General features: G+C 63.0%; 2 protein-coding genes across 2 annotated transcripts; one reads left to right on the forward strand and one right to left on the reverse strand.

The window, feature by feature from the left end:
- Window positions 1-1,235: 1,235 nt before the first annotated feature.
- Window positions 1,236-15,146, reverse strand: IDUA (alpha-L-iduronidase; the record flags this gene model as incomplete). The annotated part of the gene is made up of 14 exons (XM_080697300.1): window positions 1,236-1,342; window positions 1,450-1,550; window positions 1,884-1,960; window positions 2,030-2,155; window positions 2,233-2,354; window positions 2,432-2,644; window positions 2,898-3,114; window positions 3,190-3,369; window positions 3,442-3,644; window positions 3,724-3,815; window positions 3,980-4,091; window positions 4,198-4,283; window positions 14,357-14,497; window positions 15,001-15,146. The coding sequence occupies 14 exons, from the start codon at window positions 15,144-15,146 to the stop codon at window positions 1,236-1,238; spliced, it is 1,923 nt and encodes a 640-aa protein (XP_080553426.1).
- Window positions 10,699-13,471, forward strand: SLC26A1 (solute carrier family 26 member 1; the record flags this gene model as incomplete). Its single annotated transcript, XM_080697139.1, has 2 exons — window positions 10,699-11,289; window positions 11,936-13,471. The coding sequence occupies 2 exons, from the start codon at window positions 10,699-10,701 to the stop codon at window positions 13,469-13,471; spliced, it is 2,127 nt and encodes a 708-aa protein (XP_080553265.1).
- Window positions 15,147-17,243: the final 2,097 nt, after the last annotated feature.

A 17,243-nucleotide genomic window follows, 5' to 3' on the forward strand; every position in this document is an offset into this window, starting at 1 on the left:
AGTTCTAAAAAGAAAGAAAGAAAGAAGAAAGAAAGGGGGTGGGGAGGATGGAAGAAAGAAGGAAGATTGAGGACATGGAGATCTGGGGGCCAGGCAAGTGTATGGGCTCCCAGCTTGGGCAGTGAAGGCCTGTGCCCCAGGATGTCCACTCCACCGAGCGGTCAAAGGCGTGCCAGATACCTGTCCGCGTGCCCAGGTGCCTTGGCAACAGGGGCAGCATGGACTCCCCTGTTAGGGGCAAGCAAGGGCTGGACCCGCCTGGCAGAAGGGCAGGAGGGTGGGGCATGGAGGGTGTCACCATGGCGACATGGCCCGCTGGGGAAGGAACACAGGGCAGATGGCCTGGTCAGCACACTGTGGACGTGAGACCACATAAACTTTGTACTTAAACAAAGAGCAGGAAGAGGCAGAGACCTGTGTCCCTCTCCCACCTGCCCTCCCCCATCTGCGCCCCAGGACGACCTCGGGAACACGCTGCGTCCCTGTGCCTGGGTCCTCGCGGCCAGGGCTGTGGGGCCGGCATTCTCCATTGGTGTCCCCCAGCCCCTCCGGCAGCTCGCGCCCAGGCTGGAGGGAGACAGGAATGGGTCCTCACCAACTCCGCCCTCCTTTCTCTTGGCACCCGTCACATTCACCCAGTGCCCATCCACAGAGGCTGACTCCAAGACTCATGCAGAGAAAGGCACCTTTTTTTATTTATTTACCTTTTCTGATACTGGGGATCAGATCTCCCTCCAAACTACACCTCCAGCTCTTTTTTTTTCTTTTTTGGGGCACTGGGCATGGAACCCAGGGGCATTCGACCTCCGAGCTACACCCCCGGCCCTATTTTTTGTTCTTTATTTTGAAACCAGGTCTCACTGAGTTGCAGAGGGCCTAAGTAGCTGAGGCTGTCCGCAACCGCGATCCTCCAGTCTCAGCCTCCCAAGTGCTGGGACGACAGGTGTACAGTGTGCGCCACCACGCCCGGCTTCTCCAGCCCTCCTTATTTTGACCCTCGCTGAGCTGCTGAGGATCTGGCTAAGTACTGGGACTGACTTGGGGATCTGAACTTTCTGCCTCAGTGTCCCAAATACTGGGGTTACAGGAGCCCACACCAGGTTAGAAGGCACTCTGAAGGGACGGGCGACAAAGGCACGGGCGGCTGATGGCCAGCGGCAGCCCAGCCCCTCTTGGCTCCTAGCCGCCAGGTTCAGTGGGCAGCACAAGCTGGCCGGGCACCAGAGGCGGGGCTCTCAAGGGGCAGGGACCTCCAGGTATGGCACGGGGTGTGAGAAGGGGCCTGGCCGGGCCCAGTAGTCCAGGGCTCGCACCCGGTAGAAGCCCGAGGTGACAGCTGACTCTGTGGACATGAGGTGTGTGTGTTCTTGAGATGTGCCCACCAGGACCCCCCGAGGCCCCCACTCAGGAATGGGGTGGCAGGGACCAGGGCCTGGATGGTAGGTGTACCTGGGCTGAACACAAAGAGGTTATAGGTCGATGGCTTCCTGAGGACCGGGGTGTACACCTTACCATCCGGGGAGAACTGGATCTCGTAGGTCCACAGGCACCTGTAGGTTCAGGGTCCAGGCTGGGGTCAGGCAGCCCTGAAGGCCAGGGGGGCAAGGCAGGGTAGACCCTATTCCCGCCAGCTCTCTTCCTGGCACCTCTCGGTAAGCGGTCTCTGGGCACTCTTCCTGCAATGACCCACCACCCTGGCTGAGCGCAGAGGACAAGAGTCCAGCTGTGGTTTCAGTGTCCTTGGGGGGCCTCACCGGGGGATCTCTGAAGGAGCATGCAGTTGGGGGCTGAAGGGCAGAAGGCTTGGCGGTGGACGGGGCTGGGGTGAGCCGGGTGGGTGCCCTGCTGCCAGGTGGGGAGGAGCGAGCACCCCACTCACGCACTTGGAGCCCACGAGCTCGTCCGACCAGACCAGGACCAGCTGCCCTCGGGTCAGGGGCAGCGCGCGCAGCCGCGTGACCTGCAGACAGGGAGGGGCTGTGAGGGGCTGAGGGTGAGTGGGCGGCGGGGGGCCGTGGGGGCCACTTGCCTGCCCCGGAGGCTTCTGGGGGCGCGCGCACACGTGCACGAGCAGCAGCGAGGGCAGCGGGAGCGCCTGGCGCAGCATCAGGCGGCCACTGGCCGGGAAGGGACGCGGCGCCGCGGCCACGGGGTCCTGCGGACGGCGAGGGCCAGCTTCAGCGAGCCTGGCGGGCCCCCCGCCCCCCGCCCCGCGCCCCCACGCCCACCGACCTCGGCCGCGCGCATGCGCCGGAGCTGCTCGCCCGAGGGGAAGACGGGCCGGCCCAGGAGCTGCCACTCGGCGTGCGGGCTGCAGAGCCGGTTGTCCAGCCGCAGCGTCACGTAGACCAGCCCTGCGGAGCCGAGCGTTGGCCGCCAGCCCGCCCCGGCCCCGGCCCCGGCCCCTCCCGGGCTGGCCGCGGCCGCTCACCGGGGCCGGGGGGCGCCCCGCGCAGGCGCAGGGTCAGCGGCACGCTGCGGTTGGGGTGCGCGCGGGTGTCGTCGCTGGCGTAGACCAGGACCGAGGCGCGCCAGGCGTCGCTGGGGCCCTCGGGGCGGTGGGCGCTGGCCAGGACGCCCACCGTGTGGTTGCTGTCCAGCACCGTGCCGGCCCGCGACACCTCTGCCCAGAGCTGCTCGCCGTCTGCGGCGCGGGGCGGCGCTGTCACCGGGCCGCGGGGCCCGGCTTCCCGCCACCACCCCCCCCCCGCGCCCTTGCCCTGCAGGGAAGGTCGCGCAGGGACCCCCTCGCCCCTCGGGAAGCCCGGCCCCAGGAATCCGCGGCTGGGGGAAATGTGCCCCCTCAGACCGCCCCCACCCCAGGGCCTTTGCACGGACTCTCCCGGCCGGGCGCTAGGCCCCGGAGGAGCCGGCCGGCGCAGGAGCTGCAGGCTCACCCAGCAGGGCCAGCAGCCCCATGGCCGTGAGGACCGGCTTGCGCAGCAGCTGCACGTGAGGCGGGCGCGTGTTGTTGACCTGGAAGCGCGCGGTCAGCGTGCGCTGTGAGAAGGGGTGGGGGTGGTAGCTGAGGAAGGCGTTGTCGTTGCTCAGGAGCGCGTAGTGGACCGACGAGCTGGTGTTGGCGACCAGCAGGTTCTGGTGCTGCGCGATGACCTGCGGGCGTCGGGTGAGTCTGGGCCCTGCCGGCCGCCTGCTCCAGCCGCGCGGCGAGCAAGGCCCGGGACGCACCTTCACCACCATGGCCGCGTACGTCACGTCGGCCCTCCAGGGCCGTGGCAGCGACCAGCCCACCAGCGGGTCCGCCTCGTCGTTGTAGACGGGGGTGTCCTTGAACTTGGGGAAGAGCTGCTGTATCCGCCCCACGGCCGAGGCCTCCTGCTCCAGGACGTGGATGGAGCTGCCCGCGCCCTGCGGCAGGCAGCCAGGCCTCAGCACCTGGGGCGGCCCAGCCCCCGGCCCGGGCGGGCAGGGCGCACGCACCTTCCTGTGCAGCGAGATGTAGTCCAGACGCACGCCCACCTCGCCAGTGAAGAAGTTGGTACCCTGGGCGCAATGCCCCAGAAGACTCCAGCTGAGCGGCGACAGCGGCGGGGGCCAGAAGGAATCGCCGGGGCCCCCCAGCCGCAGCCTGGGGCTGGCGGCCAGCAGGCCCTCGGAGCAGGCGTCATAGTAGTTCAGGAAGCCTACAGCGCAAGGGTCCTAAGCCTCCCAGACACCCAGGCTGGCTCAAAGCCCCCGCCCCGCCCGCCCCGCCCCGCTCACCTTGCGTGGTCATGGACACGTTGTCAAAGTCGTGATGGTCCGGTTCGTTCCAGGTCTCGAAGTTCCACTTGGAAACATGCTCCAGTCCATACCTATCTGTAGAGCGCCTACTGTTGCTGGGGCTTCACCTCCAGTCCTGGAAAGCCCAGCCCGGCCTCCCAGCGTGGGCGCCCAGCGCCGGAGGTCTGGAGGCCAGGGGATGCCACCCCTTCCCCGATCAGGGCGCCCGGTCAGAGGAGGGCCTGCCCCTCCTCACACACCGATGTATCTCCTGGCCAGGAGGGAGACTAGGTCCTTCCACTCGAACACTTGCTGCTTGTCCTCAAAGTCGGTGAAGCGTCCAGAAGGGCTGCCCATCAGCTCGAAGCCTGCAACACAGGTCAGTGAGCTCCGCCTGGCAAGTGCCATGGCCAGCCCCGAGCTGCTGCCACCAGGGAGGACCCAGAGGGCTGGGTGGGGCAGGGCTGCGCTCACCGGGAAGGAGCTGGTTCTCCTTGAGGAGGTCCAGGTACGCGTCCAGGTGGGTGAAGTTGTAGCGCACGCCCTGCCCAGCTGACCCCCTGTGGAGAAGCGTCTGCGCTGGAGGAGAGCAGCAGACACCGCTCGGCCACATGCCACAGGAGGGGCCCAAGGAGCCACTCGGGACTCGGCGCCCGGGGTTCCAATGGCCGTTCCCTCCTCAAAACACCGACACTACAGGTGCCCCTCAGTCACTCACGGCTGCTGGGAAGTAGTGTGCCTTTCTGTGGAACCCTGCCCTAAACCTTCAAGAGATGGAGGCTTGGGGTGAGGGCTCAGGACAGCTATGAGGCCCAGGGGGGGACCAAAGCCAGGTAACACCCAGTGAACACTCCACCCTAGTGCTACCTCCCAGTAGCCAGGACCCCAGTGTAGCTAATGGCACTCTCATGCTTTCCAGAACTCCAGGAGGCCACATGGGTGTGCAGGAGAGAGCGGGAGGGCCACCCACGCAGCCAGGCCTGGCCACTCCCCTGGGGCTCACAGTCCAAGATGGACAGGTGTCATCAGGTCTTTATTTTGTACTGGGATGGAACCCAAGGGCATTCTATCTCCGAGCTACACCTCCAGCCCTATTTTTAATTCTTTATTTTGAAACAGGGTCTCACTGAGTTGCAGAGGGCCTCACTAAGCAGCTGAGGCTGTCTGCGAACCACAGTCCTCCTGTCTCAGCCTCCCAAGTGCTGGGATGACGAGCGTGCGCCACCACGCCCGGCTCATCAGATATTTAACAGAACAGGTATTTGGTGAAGGGGGTGTGATGGGAGTGACAACCTTGCTGAAGGGGTGTCACCTAAGACCACTAGGTGCTGGCGTAAGCCAGTAATGAAAGCCCCTGGGGCAGACTCACAAAGGGGTAGGACTGAACTCCTGGCCAGGGTGTACATGTGGGAGGTGAGGTCACACAGGAACTCAAGACCCTGTGAGGATGGATGTCGACAGCTGAGTACAGCAGCACCATGACACTAAGAAGATCCCTGTAAGGCCGGCACGGTGCCGCACGCGTGTCATCCCCACCTTGGGAGGCTGAGACCTGAGGGGCGCAGGTTCACAGCCAGCCTCAGCTGCGTAGTGAGGCCCTCTGCAACTCAGGGAGACCCTGTCTCAAAGTAAAGAATAAAAGCCAGGCGTGGTGGCTCACGCTTGTAATCCCAGCATTTGGGAGGCTGAGACTGGAGGATCATGGTTCATGGACAGCCTCAGCTACTTAGTGAGACCCTGTTTCAAAATAAATAATAAAAAATATGGCAAGGGGGTGTAGCTCGGAGGTAGAATGCCCCTGGGTTCCATCCCTAGACCTGCAAAAGAAATAATAATAATGAATAAAAAAATAGGGCTGGGGTGTAGCTCAGAGGTAGAATGCCCCTGGGTTCCATCCCCAATACCGCAAAAAAAAAAAAAAAAAGAAAGAAAGAAAGAGAAAGAAAAAGAAAGAAAGAAAAAATATCCCTGTAAGACTGGGCTTGGTGGTGCAGGCTTGTAATCCCAGTACTTGGCCAGCCTCAGCTACTTACACTTTGCAACTTTGTGAGAACCTGTTTTAAAATAAAGAATAAATAGGGCCGTGGGTAGAATACCCCTGGATCCAATCCCTAGTATTGCACACACACACACACACACACACACACACACACACACACACACACACATCCCTGTGGCAGATAAGTTGGAGTCAGAGCAGGAAGATTGGTGACCCCCCACACACATTGGGAGCCAGAAGGAGGCATGGTGCCCAGACTGGGCAGTGCTGCAGAAGCCCTGAGAAGGGGCTGGAGCAGGTCGGTTCTCGAGGTGTGGGGCAGTCTACTGACATATCTGAGGTGAGCTGGGCCGGGTCCTAGGCAGTGGGTGGATTTCAGCGTGGGCCTGCTTTTGGGGTTGGAATTGACCAGTCGGGTCAAGGTGAGGGCATCCGTGCTCAGACCTCCCGGCCTGAGGGTGTTGGGGGAGGGGTAGGTAGAACATGCCCCTGGCACTGAGTCTGGGGCTAGGTTGTGGGGGAGCAGCCGCCAGGTGAGCCCAGGGGAGGGGCAGGCATGGTGAGGAGAGGCACCAGCCAGGGTCTGAGGGCTTCCCAAGGACACAGCCCCACGGGTGAACAGGGGTTTGTTGGCTGGGATGGTGAGGGAGGGACAGGGTCAGGGCCAGGGCCAGCACTGGACAGTGGAATCTGGCCCTAACCAGCTCTGCACAGCCACAGCCAGCCAGCGAGCACTGACCCCTGGCGTGGCAGGCTGGGACAGCTCAAGGCCTCCTGGGTTCCACCTGTGCCCCTCCCGTAGGTCAGGGAAGAGGCTGGCCAGGCCTCCACCCACTGCCCAGCTCCTGCAGCTCCAGGCCCCTCCCTGCCCTGGGCGCCCCCTCTGCCCAGGCCCAGCACAGCAGGGGTTTCACTGCACCTCCACCCCCTATAAAAGGTTACAACCGGTAGCAAACAAAGCAGTAGCAAGCACTTGGATAAATATTAAATGCATTGCACCCAAGGATTCCAAAGTCCCGAGGTGTTGGTATGGGGACAGGGACGGGTTCTCAGCTTTAGCCTCGGGTCCCTGCACTATAAACTGGTGGCACCCACTCCGGCAGAAGGCACCGCCTCCGGGGCTCAGTGTCCTGGGCGGGCCGGGGAGACCCGTCTGGAAACGTTCCCAGCCTCGCTCCCTGCATGGACCCGAAGGCCGGCTAGGGATGCCCGGGCGCCGGGATACCCCCAGGGGCCACCCCGTGCCAGGAACCGCGGGGCGCAGTCGTTCCGTCCCACTGCGCGCCCGCCGCCCCCCGCCCTGGCTCTGCTGGGGAGGTCTAAGCTGGAGCGGGGCCGCGCAGAGGGAAGTGCGTGGTCCCCCAGAGCCCCCGAGGAGCAGCCTGGCCAGAGAGCGGACGGCCCGGCCAGGCCGCGGAGCACGAGGGCGCGTCCACGGCGGCCCGGTGAGTGCGCGCGGCGCCCGGGGGGAGCGGGGGCGCGGGCGTGGACGGAGGGCACGCGGGCGGCGGGCCGGGGCGGGGGGGCGAGCGCGCCGGCGGGCTGGGGCGGAAGGGCGGAGCCAGGCCCGTGCCGGGCGGGGCGCCCGCGGACACCCTTCGCGCTCGGGTGGGGGCTTTGGGGTGTTGGCTCGGCCCGGAAGCACTCCCCCCGGGCCGGGGTTGGGGTGGCAGGTGACTCCGAATGGATCTGGTCCCAGGGCCTGTTTACCCCAGACTTTCCACTGATGCTGGGGACGTGGTGTTTCCTTTACGAATAAACATACTCAAGTGTCTAACAGTGGATCTGATGATGAAATTAAGAAAACCACCAGACTACAACAAGGCTGGACAAGCGTGTCGGCCTGAGCTGGACGACCGCAAGTCTCAGGAGTGAGGGAATCTGCAACTCAGTGGGCCCAGCTGACCTCAGGGCATAGAGAAACCAAGGCTGGAGGCCCCCCGGCCCGCAGCCCTCTCACTGGGCAGGAGTGACCTCAGCTGCGGCTACTTTCCTGTGTATCTACCAGGGGACTGGACTGGCCAGCTGTGGGCCCAGGACCCCCTTCCTGGAGACCCAAGGGAGTGGGCCAGCCCCCAGTGGTCTCCTCGGGAGTTCCCAACTGCCCCTAACGGGGAAGATTACCCTCCCTGAACCACACCACACTAGAGCTGTCCCTATCTGCTGGGGAGGGACTAATGACTCACCCATCACACGACTGAGGAAGAGCTCTGGACGCCTGCCTCCCCCCAGCTAGGCAAGCAGAGGCAAAATGGTGGGGAAGGAGGCCCAGGCCCTGCAAGGCCTCTGGGCCATGGAAGATCCTGGGGCCCAGGGCAGGGCCCTCAGTGGTAGCAGTCAGAGTTGGTGAGGGAGGAGTGGGCATTGGCTGGGGGCTGAGATCTCGCAAGCTCTGGATGCTTCCCACTCTCTGGCCACTCTACCCGTATTGCACAGCCATTTTGCCCCTAAATTAGGTTTCTGTTTTTCCCTGGCCAGGCCCACAGCTCGCAGGAGCCCAGAGGGGGCTTGGTGGCTCCAGAGGCTTCCTGGAGGGGTCCCAGTGTGGGCCCTGGTGGAGCAGCTTACCTCTGGGGTTTCCCCCCCACATCCCTGACATCTATGGGGACTGGAGCGCCCCAGAGACCCCGCTGGACTTGAAGGCCCTTGTTGATCCTGGATCCTGTCTCAGGATCCAGAGCTGAGCCAACCTGCCCACCAGCCTGTGGGCCTCCCTCAGGATGGGAGAGCACCAGGCCGCCAGCACCTATTACAGGAGCCTAGCACCATGCCCGCTTGCCCTCAAGTGGTGGCCGTTCCCTTCAGATGGGTGGGGCTGAGGTTCTGAAAGGCCCCTCACCCTCGGCCCCTTACCGGTGGCCACCCCCAATTTGGATTAACTCCTTCTAAGGGGCCATGTATCTTCAAACCAGCCCTACAAGGCAAGGTCCCACCCTGCTTCAGAGAAGCAAGCTGGGTGCCCGGGAACCAGATGTCTGACCGCACTCGGGGTGGGCTGGTCCTAGAGCCCAGCTGAGCCCAGACCCCTGCCACCAAGGCATGAGGGCCACCTGTGTTGATGCTGGCAGCCCTCCACCCTCAGCCGTGCAGGGCCTACGTGCACACACCCCCGCAGCCTCTGTCTGCTTCCCACACAAGGACACGGGGCAGACGCTGGGACGTGGCCACACCGTGCCGAGCCAGCTGTTATGCCCCCACCTCGTTCCAGCTTGGGTCAGAGCGAGCTCCTTGCAGAATGGGGCAGATATCCAGCAGGTGGACAGGGGCTGGCCTCTCTCAGCCCCATCATGAGTTGTGGGGTCACCGCACTTGACTCTGAGCCTAGAATTGAGCTCGGTATGCCTCTGCCTCTGGCCGGGCCCCCAGACATCAGGTCCCGGCTCCAGCCACCTCCTCACCATGTCTCCTGGCAGGCAGCATCTGGTGCCCCGGCTCCTGGGAGGCCGAGAGCTTATCAGAGGCCCACACAACTGTAATTGTTCGTGAGCCTCTGATTACAGTACAACTCTCAGGATTAGCTCACTGGCTTAGCCACTCAGGTAACACTCGTCAGAGGGAAACCCATGACTCAGCTATCTTTGGGGTAAATAATTTAACTGCAGGCCCAGCACACACAGTGCTCCCCACAGGTCAGTGTCAGACGGGCCGCTCTGCTCTCTCTTCCGCTAACAGAAGCCCAAGTCTCGGAGGTCCAGCCACCAGCAGGCCTCAACCCTTGATATCCCCTGGCCACTGAGCCCGTGAGGCGCCCCCAGGTAAGAATCGTACCTGTGTCCCAGCCACCTGCCGTAGCAGAGGCGTTACTGGGCAGAGGCAGGAGCAGAAGGCCACATCCCACTGTTTCTTAGGGGGACGCTCAGGCAGAAGGCAGGTGGCGTTTATAGTCCCGGTCCTACGTGCCTAGGCCCTGGGGGTCTGGGGTAAGCTTAGGTGCCCAGGGATCTCATAGGCGCTGAGCCTCTGGCCAGCTGGGGCTACCTCTTGCCCTCCTGGGAAGCTGCAGGGCCAGGCACCATGAGCAGTAACCCCACAGAGGTGCCAGGGTGTTCAGGGCTCCAAAGGAACTGGGTATTTGCTTAATACTACGGTGAGGGGACTTTCAAAACAGGTACTTTGGAGCCTGAAACAGCAGACCAAGGCCGTGCGTGTGGTAGGTGGCCTCTAAGTGCTGCCCTCAACACCCAGCACGTTCCTGGTTCGGGATGGCCAGCTGACTACTGGCAGAGTAGCATGAACTTAGACAATGTACTAGTGCATTCTGGGAAGGACTCGGTACCCAGGAAAGTGTACCCATGTCCTAGAGACCTGGAGCAGGGCAGGTGATGCCAGCCGCCCCCCCCCACTGTCCAGCCAGGCTGGCAGGGCACCTCCAAGCACATTCATGTTCCTCGTTGCGAGGAGGGCTGGTGGGATGGGCACAGTTCTGGGGTGGCACGTGAGGTCTGGCAGCGCAAAGGAGGCCCTCTGTGGAAACCCTCGGCCAGCCCCAGGGCTGTGGTGGCACAGGAGTGGCACCAGTGAGGGTGGAACAGGGGAGGCGCTCTGGTGTGGGCATGGGGTGGACAGCAGGGCCCTTTGCCAAGCCAGGGAGCCAGGGAGGTGGACAGGGAGCGGCCGGAGTGAGCTCAGTAGACCGTGCCTGCCTCTGACCTCAGGCCATGGCCGGTGTGTGCAGGTGAAGGCCCAGTCCATTACTCCTCTTGGGGAGGTGACCTTCGTGAGGCATTGGGTGGCTTTCAGGAAAGAGCTGCAGAGCCCACGGGATGCCGGTCCACCATGCCTGAGCACTGGACAGGGTTCGGAGCTTGAGGCCCTGCACCTCCCACAGGGCGCAGCCCTGGGCCTCGCTGTCCCCCAGGGTGGGTGAACTGGGTCTCTGCCTGGGCTAGACCAAAGATCTGGTGGGCCCTGAGCACCGAGGTTATGAGGCCTGACCACAGCTTCCCCTTGTAGGTCGCGGTGCCTGGTGCTGCAGGATGGAGGTGTACCCTGAGCCGCTGCGGCAAGATGGGGGCTTGGTGTTGGTCCGCCGGCAGCCCCCTGCGCCCCAGGGCCTGCTGGAGACACTGAAGGCCAGGCTGTGGCGGGGCTGTGCCTGCAGCATGCCACGAGCCCGGGCGCTGCTGCAGGACCTGGTTCCAGCCTCGCGCTGGCTGCGCCAGTACCGGCCACGGGAGGACCTGGCAGGTGACGTCATGTCCGGGCTGGTCATTGGGATCATCCTGGTGCCACAGGCCATTGCCTACTCCCTGTTGGCTGGGCTGCAGCCTATCTACAGCCTCTACACGTCCTTCTTTGCCAACCTCATCTACTTTCTCATGGGTACCTCCCGCCACATCTCCGTGGGCATCTTTAGCCTGCTGTGCCTTATGGTGGGGGAAGTGGTGGACCGTGAACTTCAGCTGGCTGGCTTTGACACCTCCCAAGACAGCCCGGGACCCCGGGACAACGGCACTGCCCTCAACAGCTCGGATGCCATGCTGCTGCTCGGGCCACAGGGCTGTGGGCGGGACTGCCACGCCATCCGCGTCGCCACCGCCCTCACTCTGGTGGCCGGGATTTATCAGGTGAGGCGGGGCCAGCTGAATCGGCACTCAGGGCCCCCTCAGCTGCTCGCTGCCCACCACCAGGGAAGCCCAGGGAGGGCACAGGTCAGGGCCAGCGCGGGGGCCTTCAGCCTCAGGCCAGGGCCTTGGAGGGCAGAGCAAGGCTGGGGCACCTATGGGTATGGGAGGAAGGAGGCGGGAGCTGGCCTGGTGGGGTGGGTGGGCAGAGTATGGCTGTGGCTCCGACGGCCAGCTGCAGCTTCATCCCAGGCAGGACCTGGGGTGGGCTCCTTTCTGCGGCCTAGGACCCTGTCTGGCTCCTGTCAGGCCTGTGGACCTGCCCCTCCGTGAGTCCCATACCTGCAGGGCACGCCTGTGCAGACTCAGGGGAAGGGGCTGCCTTCTGACGCCTGAGCCCTGGTCCTGAAATAGCTGGTTTCTGCAGCAAGAGGGTGAGGGTGGGCGTCCATGGCCTGTCCACGTGCAATACGTGTCCCCAGCACGCACGCGTGGAACACGGGCTGGAGGGGTCCCATCCGGAAGTGAGTGGCAGCAGCAGTGGACAGCCAGTATCAGTGGTGCGCCGTGTCCTGGGGCTTTGCGGGCGCTGGTGCAGGGGGCGCGCGGCTCTCTCCAAGCCTCTGCAGCGACTGCGCTCTGTCCACAGGTTCTCATGGGTGTCCTCAGGCTGGGCTTCGTGTCCACCTACCTCTCCCAGCCGCTGCTGGACGGCTTCGCCATGGGGGCCTCCGTGACCATCCTCACCTCACAGCTCAGGCACCTGCTGGGCGTGCGGGTGCCCCGGCACCAGGGCCCGGGCATGGTGCTCCGCACGTGGCTGAGCCTGCTGCGCAGCGTGGGGCAGGCCAACGTGTGCGACGTGGTCACCAGCGCCGTGTGCCTGGCAGTGCTCCTGGCGGCCAAGGAGCTCTCGGACCGCTACCGGCACCGCCTGAAGGTGCCGCTGCCCACGGAGCTGCTGGTCATCATGGCGGCCACGCTCGTCTCCCACTTCGGGAGGCTCCACGAGCGCTTCGGCTCTAGAGTGGCCGGCGCCATCCCCACTGGCTTCGAGGCTCCACGGGTGCCGGACCCCTGGCTGGTGCAGCGCGTGGCGCTGGACGCCGTGTCCCTGGCTCTGGTGAGCTCCACTTTCTCCATCTCGCTGGCAGAGATGTTCGCCCGCAGCCACGGCTACTCTGTCCGCGCCAACCAGGAGCTGCTGGCCGTGGGCTGCTGCAACGTGATACCCGCCTTCTTCCACTGCTATATCACGAGTGCCGCACTGTCCAAGACCCTGGTGAAGACAGCTACTGGCTGCCGGACACAGCTGTCCAGCGTGGTCAGCGCGGCCGTGGTGCTGCTGGTGCTGCTGGTGCTGGCACCCCTGTTCTGGCACCTGCAGCGGAGCGTGCTGGCCTGTATCATCGTGGTCAGCCTCCGGGGGGCCCTGCGCAAGGTGAGGGACCTCCCGCAGCTGTGGCGGCTGAGCCCGGTGGACGCGCTGGTCTGGGTGGTCACCGCAGCCACCTGTGTGCTGGTCACCACGGAGGCAGGGCTGCTGGCTGGGGTGCTCCTCTCGCTGCTCAGCCTGGCCGGCCGCACACAGCACCCGCGGGCCGCCCTACTCGCCCGCATCGGGGATTCGGCCTTCTACGAAGACTCCACAGAGTTCGAGGGCCTGGTGCCTCAGCCTGGGGTGCGGGTGTTCCGCTTTGCCGGGCCGCTCTACTATGCCAACAAGGACTTCTTCCTGCGGTCACTCTACAGCCTCACAGGGCTGGATGCAGGGCGCTTGGCTGCCAGGAAGAAGGAGCGGGGCCCACAGGCGGGGGCTGGCAAGGGACACCTTGCCGATGGCAAGGACCTGGGCTCCCTGAGCAGCAGGGCTGGGCTGGTGCCCATGGCGGTTGGCTTCCACACGGTGGTCATCGACTGCGCCCCAGTGCTCTTCCTGGACGTGGCTGGCATGGCCACACTACGGGACCTGCGCCGTGACTACCAGGCCCTGGGTGTGGCCCTGCTCCTGGCCTGCTGCAGCCCGCCTGTGAGGGACGCTCTCAGGAGAGGGGGCTTCCTCGGGGAGGACCAGAGGCCTGAGGAGGAGCAGCTGTTCCCCAGCGTGCACTGTGCTGTGGAGGCCGCCCGGGCCCGCGCCCGCGCCCACCAGGGGGAGCTGGTGGTTGCCGACTCCACTCTCTAGCAGGGCCACGCCCTGCTCTGTGTCGGCTGGAGTCATCAGAAACAGAGACGCACCTCTGGGTCATCTCTCCCTACAGTAGTCAGGGAACCCTGGCCGGAAAAGGCAACACTCTTGAAGACCCCCGAGAACTCAACGCTCAGTGACCAAGAACTTCCACCTCCTGGAAAAGTGCTGCCACCCCGGCAGCTCGGCCCAGGTTCCAGCACCCACGATCCCTCAGCCCATTCAGAAGTGCCATGCCAGGCCTCTTCTCTGTTCCACTGTCTTACTTGAACAGAGTCAACTAACAGGGCCTCCTCGGTGCCAACAGGGCAAGCTCTCCCCCACCTGCTGAGCCCCTGTCTCGCCAGTAGGAGCCGACTCGTGACCAAGGGCAAGCCGGTCTTATTTTCTGAAAGGCCACCTACACCCAAGTGCACCTCATACCTCGTGCTCACTCCGGAGGGGCCTCACAGGGCAGGGCCAATTCCAGGGCCTGGTCCAGAGATGGAGCCAGAGGTGATGTGACCACCGAGACCTCAACGCAGGCCTCAGGCTCGGCGTCTGTGCACAGCTTGACCAGTGGCACGCTGTGTGGGCACGTGGCCCCCATACAAAGCCAGATACAGCAGGTAACAGCTGGCCCTGAGCCTCAACGGCAACTCTCAGGTGGAAACAGGCTGCGCCCCAGGACACAGGCCCTGGCAATCCAGGCGGGGTGCCCCCCTTCCCAGCAGGACGCTCTGCCAGGAGGTACAGGGGCCATGTGTCCTCAGAGCAGCCCCAGCTCTGTTCCCATGGTGGTCCCTCCCGACACCAGCCCTGCCCTGTGCTCACAGCTGGTCCCTCGCGTCTCTGCAAGGTGGGCTTCGGCCAACAGCCCTCAGGACAACCCCATCAACCCACCTAGCTGTGATGAGGTCCAGCAGCCAGTGGGTCCGGACTTGCTCGATTCCACTGTGAGGCACAGCGCCCACGTAGGCCAGGTTGAGCTGCTGATCCCAGCTGAGGTCATACTGGTCAGCCTGGTCGTGAGGCAGCGGGGGGCTGGGGGTGGGACAAGGGGTGCTGCAGCCACTGTACATCCTTGTGCCCTGCCACCTGACGGCCCGGCCCGGCCCAGCCCAGCAGAGGGAGGGTGCGCATTCGCCCAGTGAATAACAAAATGGCCCTTCGCAGGAAGGCTGGACAACTTGTCCTTGGGGGTCCCGCAGGACAGCCACACTGCCACTCTGGCCCTGTCCTGCCAGGCAGAGAAGATCTCCAGTCTTCCTGGGGTGCTGGTGACAGACTGGGTAGGGTCAGGGCCAGCACCCTGGGGTGCCCTCCTGGGGGTACTCCAGGACAAGCGCACCCTGAGCCATGGGCTGAGGGGCCTGCTGCCACTGGGCAAGCCCAGGACTGGCCGGGGCCTCCAGCACAGGGCTCTCGCAGGTAAAAGCTCTGCTGCGCCGGAACACGGTGTGCAGCGGTTAGGAGAGAAGGGGGTCCCCAGATGGGGCAGGGCCTGGAGGGCCGGCCTCCGGCCTTAGCTTAGGCGGGCTGCTCACCAGAAACCCGTGCTCCTCCAGAAGTGGCGCAGCGGCCGCACGGTGCGGGCGGCGTCCACGCGCACCAGGTGCGGCGCCTCGGCCCGGGCCGCCGGGGGCGCGGCCAGGAGGCCGGCGAGCAGGAGCGCGAGCCGCGGGGCGCGCATGGCGGGCCTGGGCGCGGGGAGCCGGCGCCTTCCGGGGCCACGTGACCGCCGCGTCCCCGCGGCTCCGCCCCGGCCTGGCCCGGCAAGGCCCGGAGCCTGGAAGGACACCGGCCTCGGCGCCCGGGGCAGCCCCAGCCCCTGGCAAATCTGGGAGAGGCCGCTCTGGCCTGACAGCCCTGGGCTTGGGCCCCTTTCCTGTGTTCTGGGAGAAGCAGGTGTGCGCAGCCTTTGAGGAGCCAAATGCCACTTTTACCTTTTTTTTTTTTTTTTTTTTTTTTTTTTTTTTTTTTTGCGGGTCTGGTGATGGAACCCAGGGACATTCAACCTCTGAGCTACATCCCCTGCCCTAATTTTTTTATTCTTTATTTTTGAAACAGGGTCTCACTAAGTTGCGGAGGGCCTCCTTAAGTAGCTGAGGCTGTCCGCGAACCGCGATCCTCTGGTCTCAGCCTCCTGAATGCTGGGATTACACGTGTGGGCCACCACGTCCGGCGCTCCCTTTTTCTTTTTGAAACAAGGTCTCCCTAAATTGCCGAAGGTCTCAATATGTTGCTGAGACTGACCTTGAATTGTGATCCTCCCCCGCCTCTGCCTCCCAAGTACTGGGATTGCAGGCATGTGCCACCATGAGTGGCCCAAGTGGACTTCTAGTGGACATCTGACCGCTGGTCCTAGATGCCCTGAGGAGGTGGGATTGAGGTGTAAACTATATTATTTGAACTGTAGGATATAGCAACGTGTACTTCCAAAACCAAGTTTCACAACGGAATGGAAGCCCTTTACTGTCCAGCCTCCCCAAACCTCAAAGGCCAGTCCTGAGCCAGCCAGTGTTACCAGTTTCCTAGTGTGGTGATATTAACCCAGGAGCCATCAGGACAGAGCTGGAAAGGAAAAATCTACAGATGGAGAGAAGGGACCCATGGTAGAACCCCCCTGTGTCAGCAAGGGGGAGCCTTGTGGCCACGTTCCTGGGGTGCAAGGCCCCTGCCAAATTCAGAGCTCTGCAGGGTTGCAGACAGGCCTGAGGTCTGAGAAGGTTAGGAAGCCAGCAGAGGTATCAAGAGGCTCGGAGAATAAAGCAGAAGTGTGTGACTCGAGCCCGGTGAGGTGGGCACACGTGAGCCCGTACCCCCAGGCTCGGAGGCGGAGACAGGAGGATTGCTGCAGGTTCGTGGCCAGCCTGAGCAACTTGTGAGGCCCTCCACAACTTAGTGAGACCCTTCTTTTTTTTTTTTTTTCCAGGTCTGGAGATGGTACCCAAGGGCATCTGACCTCCGAGCTACACCCTCTGCCCTGTTTTTTATTCTTGATTTTGAAACAGAGTCTCACTGAGTTACTGTGTGACTTGATTACAAGTGTGCGCCACCACGTCCGGCTCAGTGAGACCCTTTTTTAAAAATAAAGAATAAAAGCTGGGCGTGGTGGTGCAAGTTTGTAATCCCTATGCTGGGGAGGCAGAGACAGGAGGATCACCCAGGTTCGAAGCCAGCCACGCTGGTTTAAGAGACCCTGTTTCCAAATAAAAATATAAAAAATAGGTCTTGGAGTGTAGCCCGGAGATAAAGGGTTTCCAGGAACCCCAGTACCACCAAAAGAAAGGAAGGAAGGAAGGACGGAAAGAAGGATAAAAAGTAGATCTGGGCTGTAGCTCAGAGGTAAAATGCCTCTGGGGTTCAATCCCAGTACCACCAAAAAAAAAAAAAAAAAGTGTGATTAGAGTCCTGGGCAAAAGTACAGTGGAGCCGGAGAGTCAGGATGCTAAGGAGTAACCGGGCGTGGTGGCGCACGCTTGTCATCCCAGCATTCGGGAGGCTGAGACAGGAGGATCACAGTTCACGGACAGCCTCAGCTACCTAGTGAGGCCCTCTGCAACTCAGTGAGACCCTGTTTCAAAATAGAGAATAAAAAATAGGGCAGGGGTTTGGCTCAGAGGTAGAATGCCCCTGGGTTCCATCCCCAGTATGACAAAAAAAAAAGCAACAACAAAAACAAAAGCTAAGCAGTAACTCAGGGGAAACTTGAACCCAAGAAATGTCAAGGACAGGTGCCAAGTGGAATCCATAGAAAGGGGCTCTTTTTATGAACGTACAGTGCAGA

The sequence above is a fragment of the Muscardinus avellanarius genome (genome assembly GCF_963383645.1).
Source record: "Muscardinus avellanarius genome assembly, chromosome: 6".
In the NCBI taxonomy this organism is placed as follows: Eukaryota; Metazoa; Chordata; class Mammalia; order Rodentia; family Gliridae; genus Muscardinus; species Muscardinus avellanarius.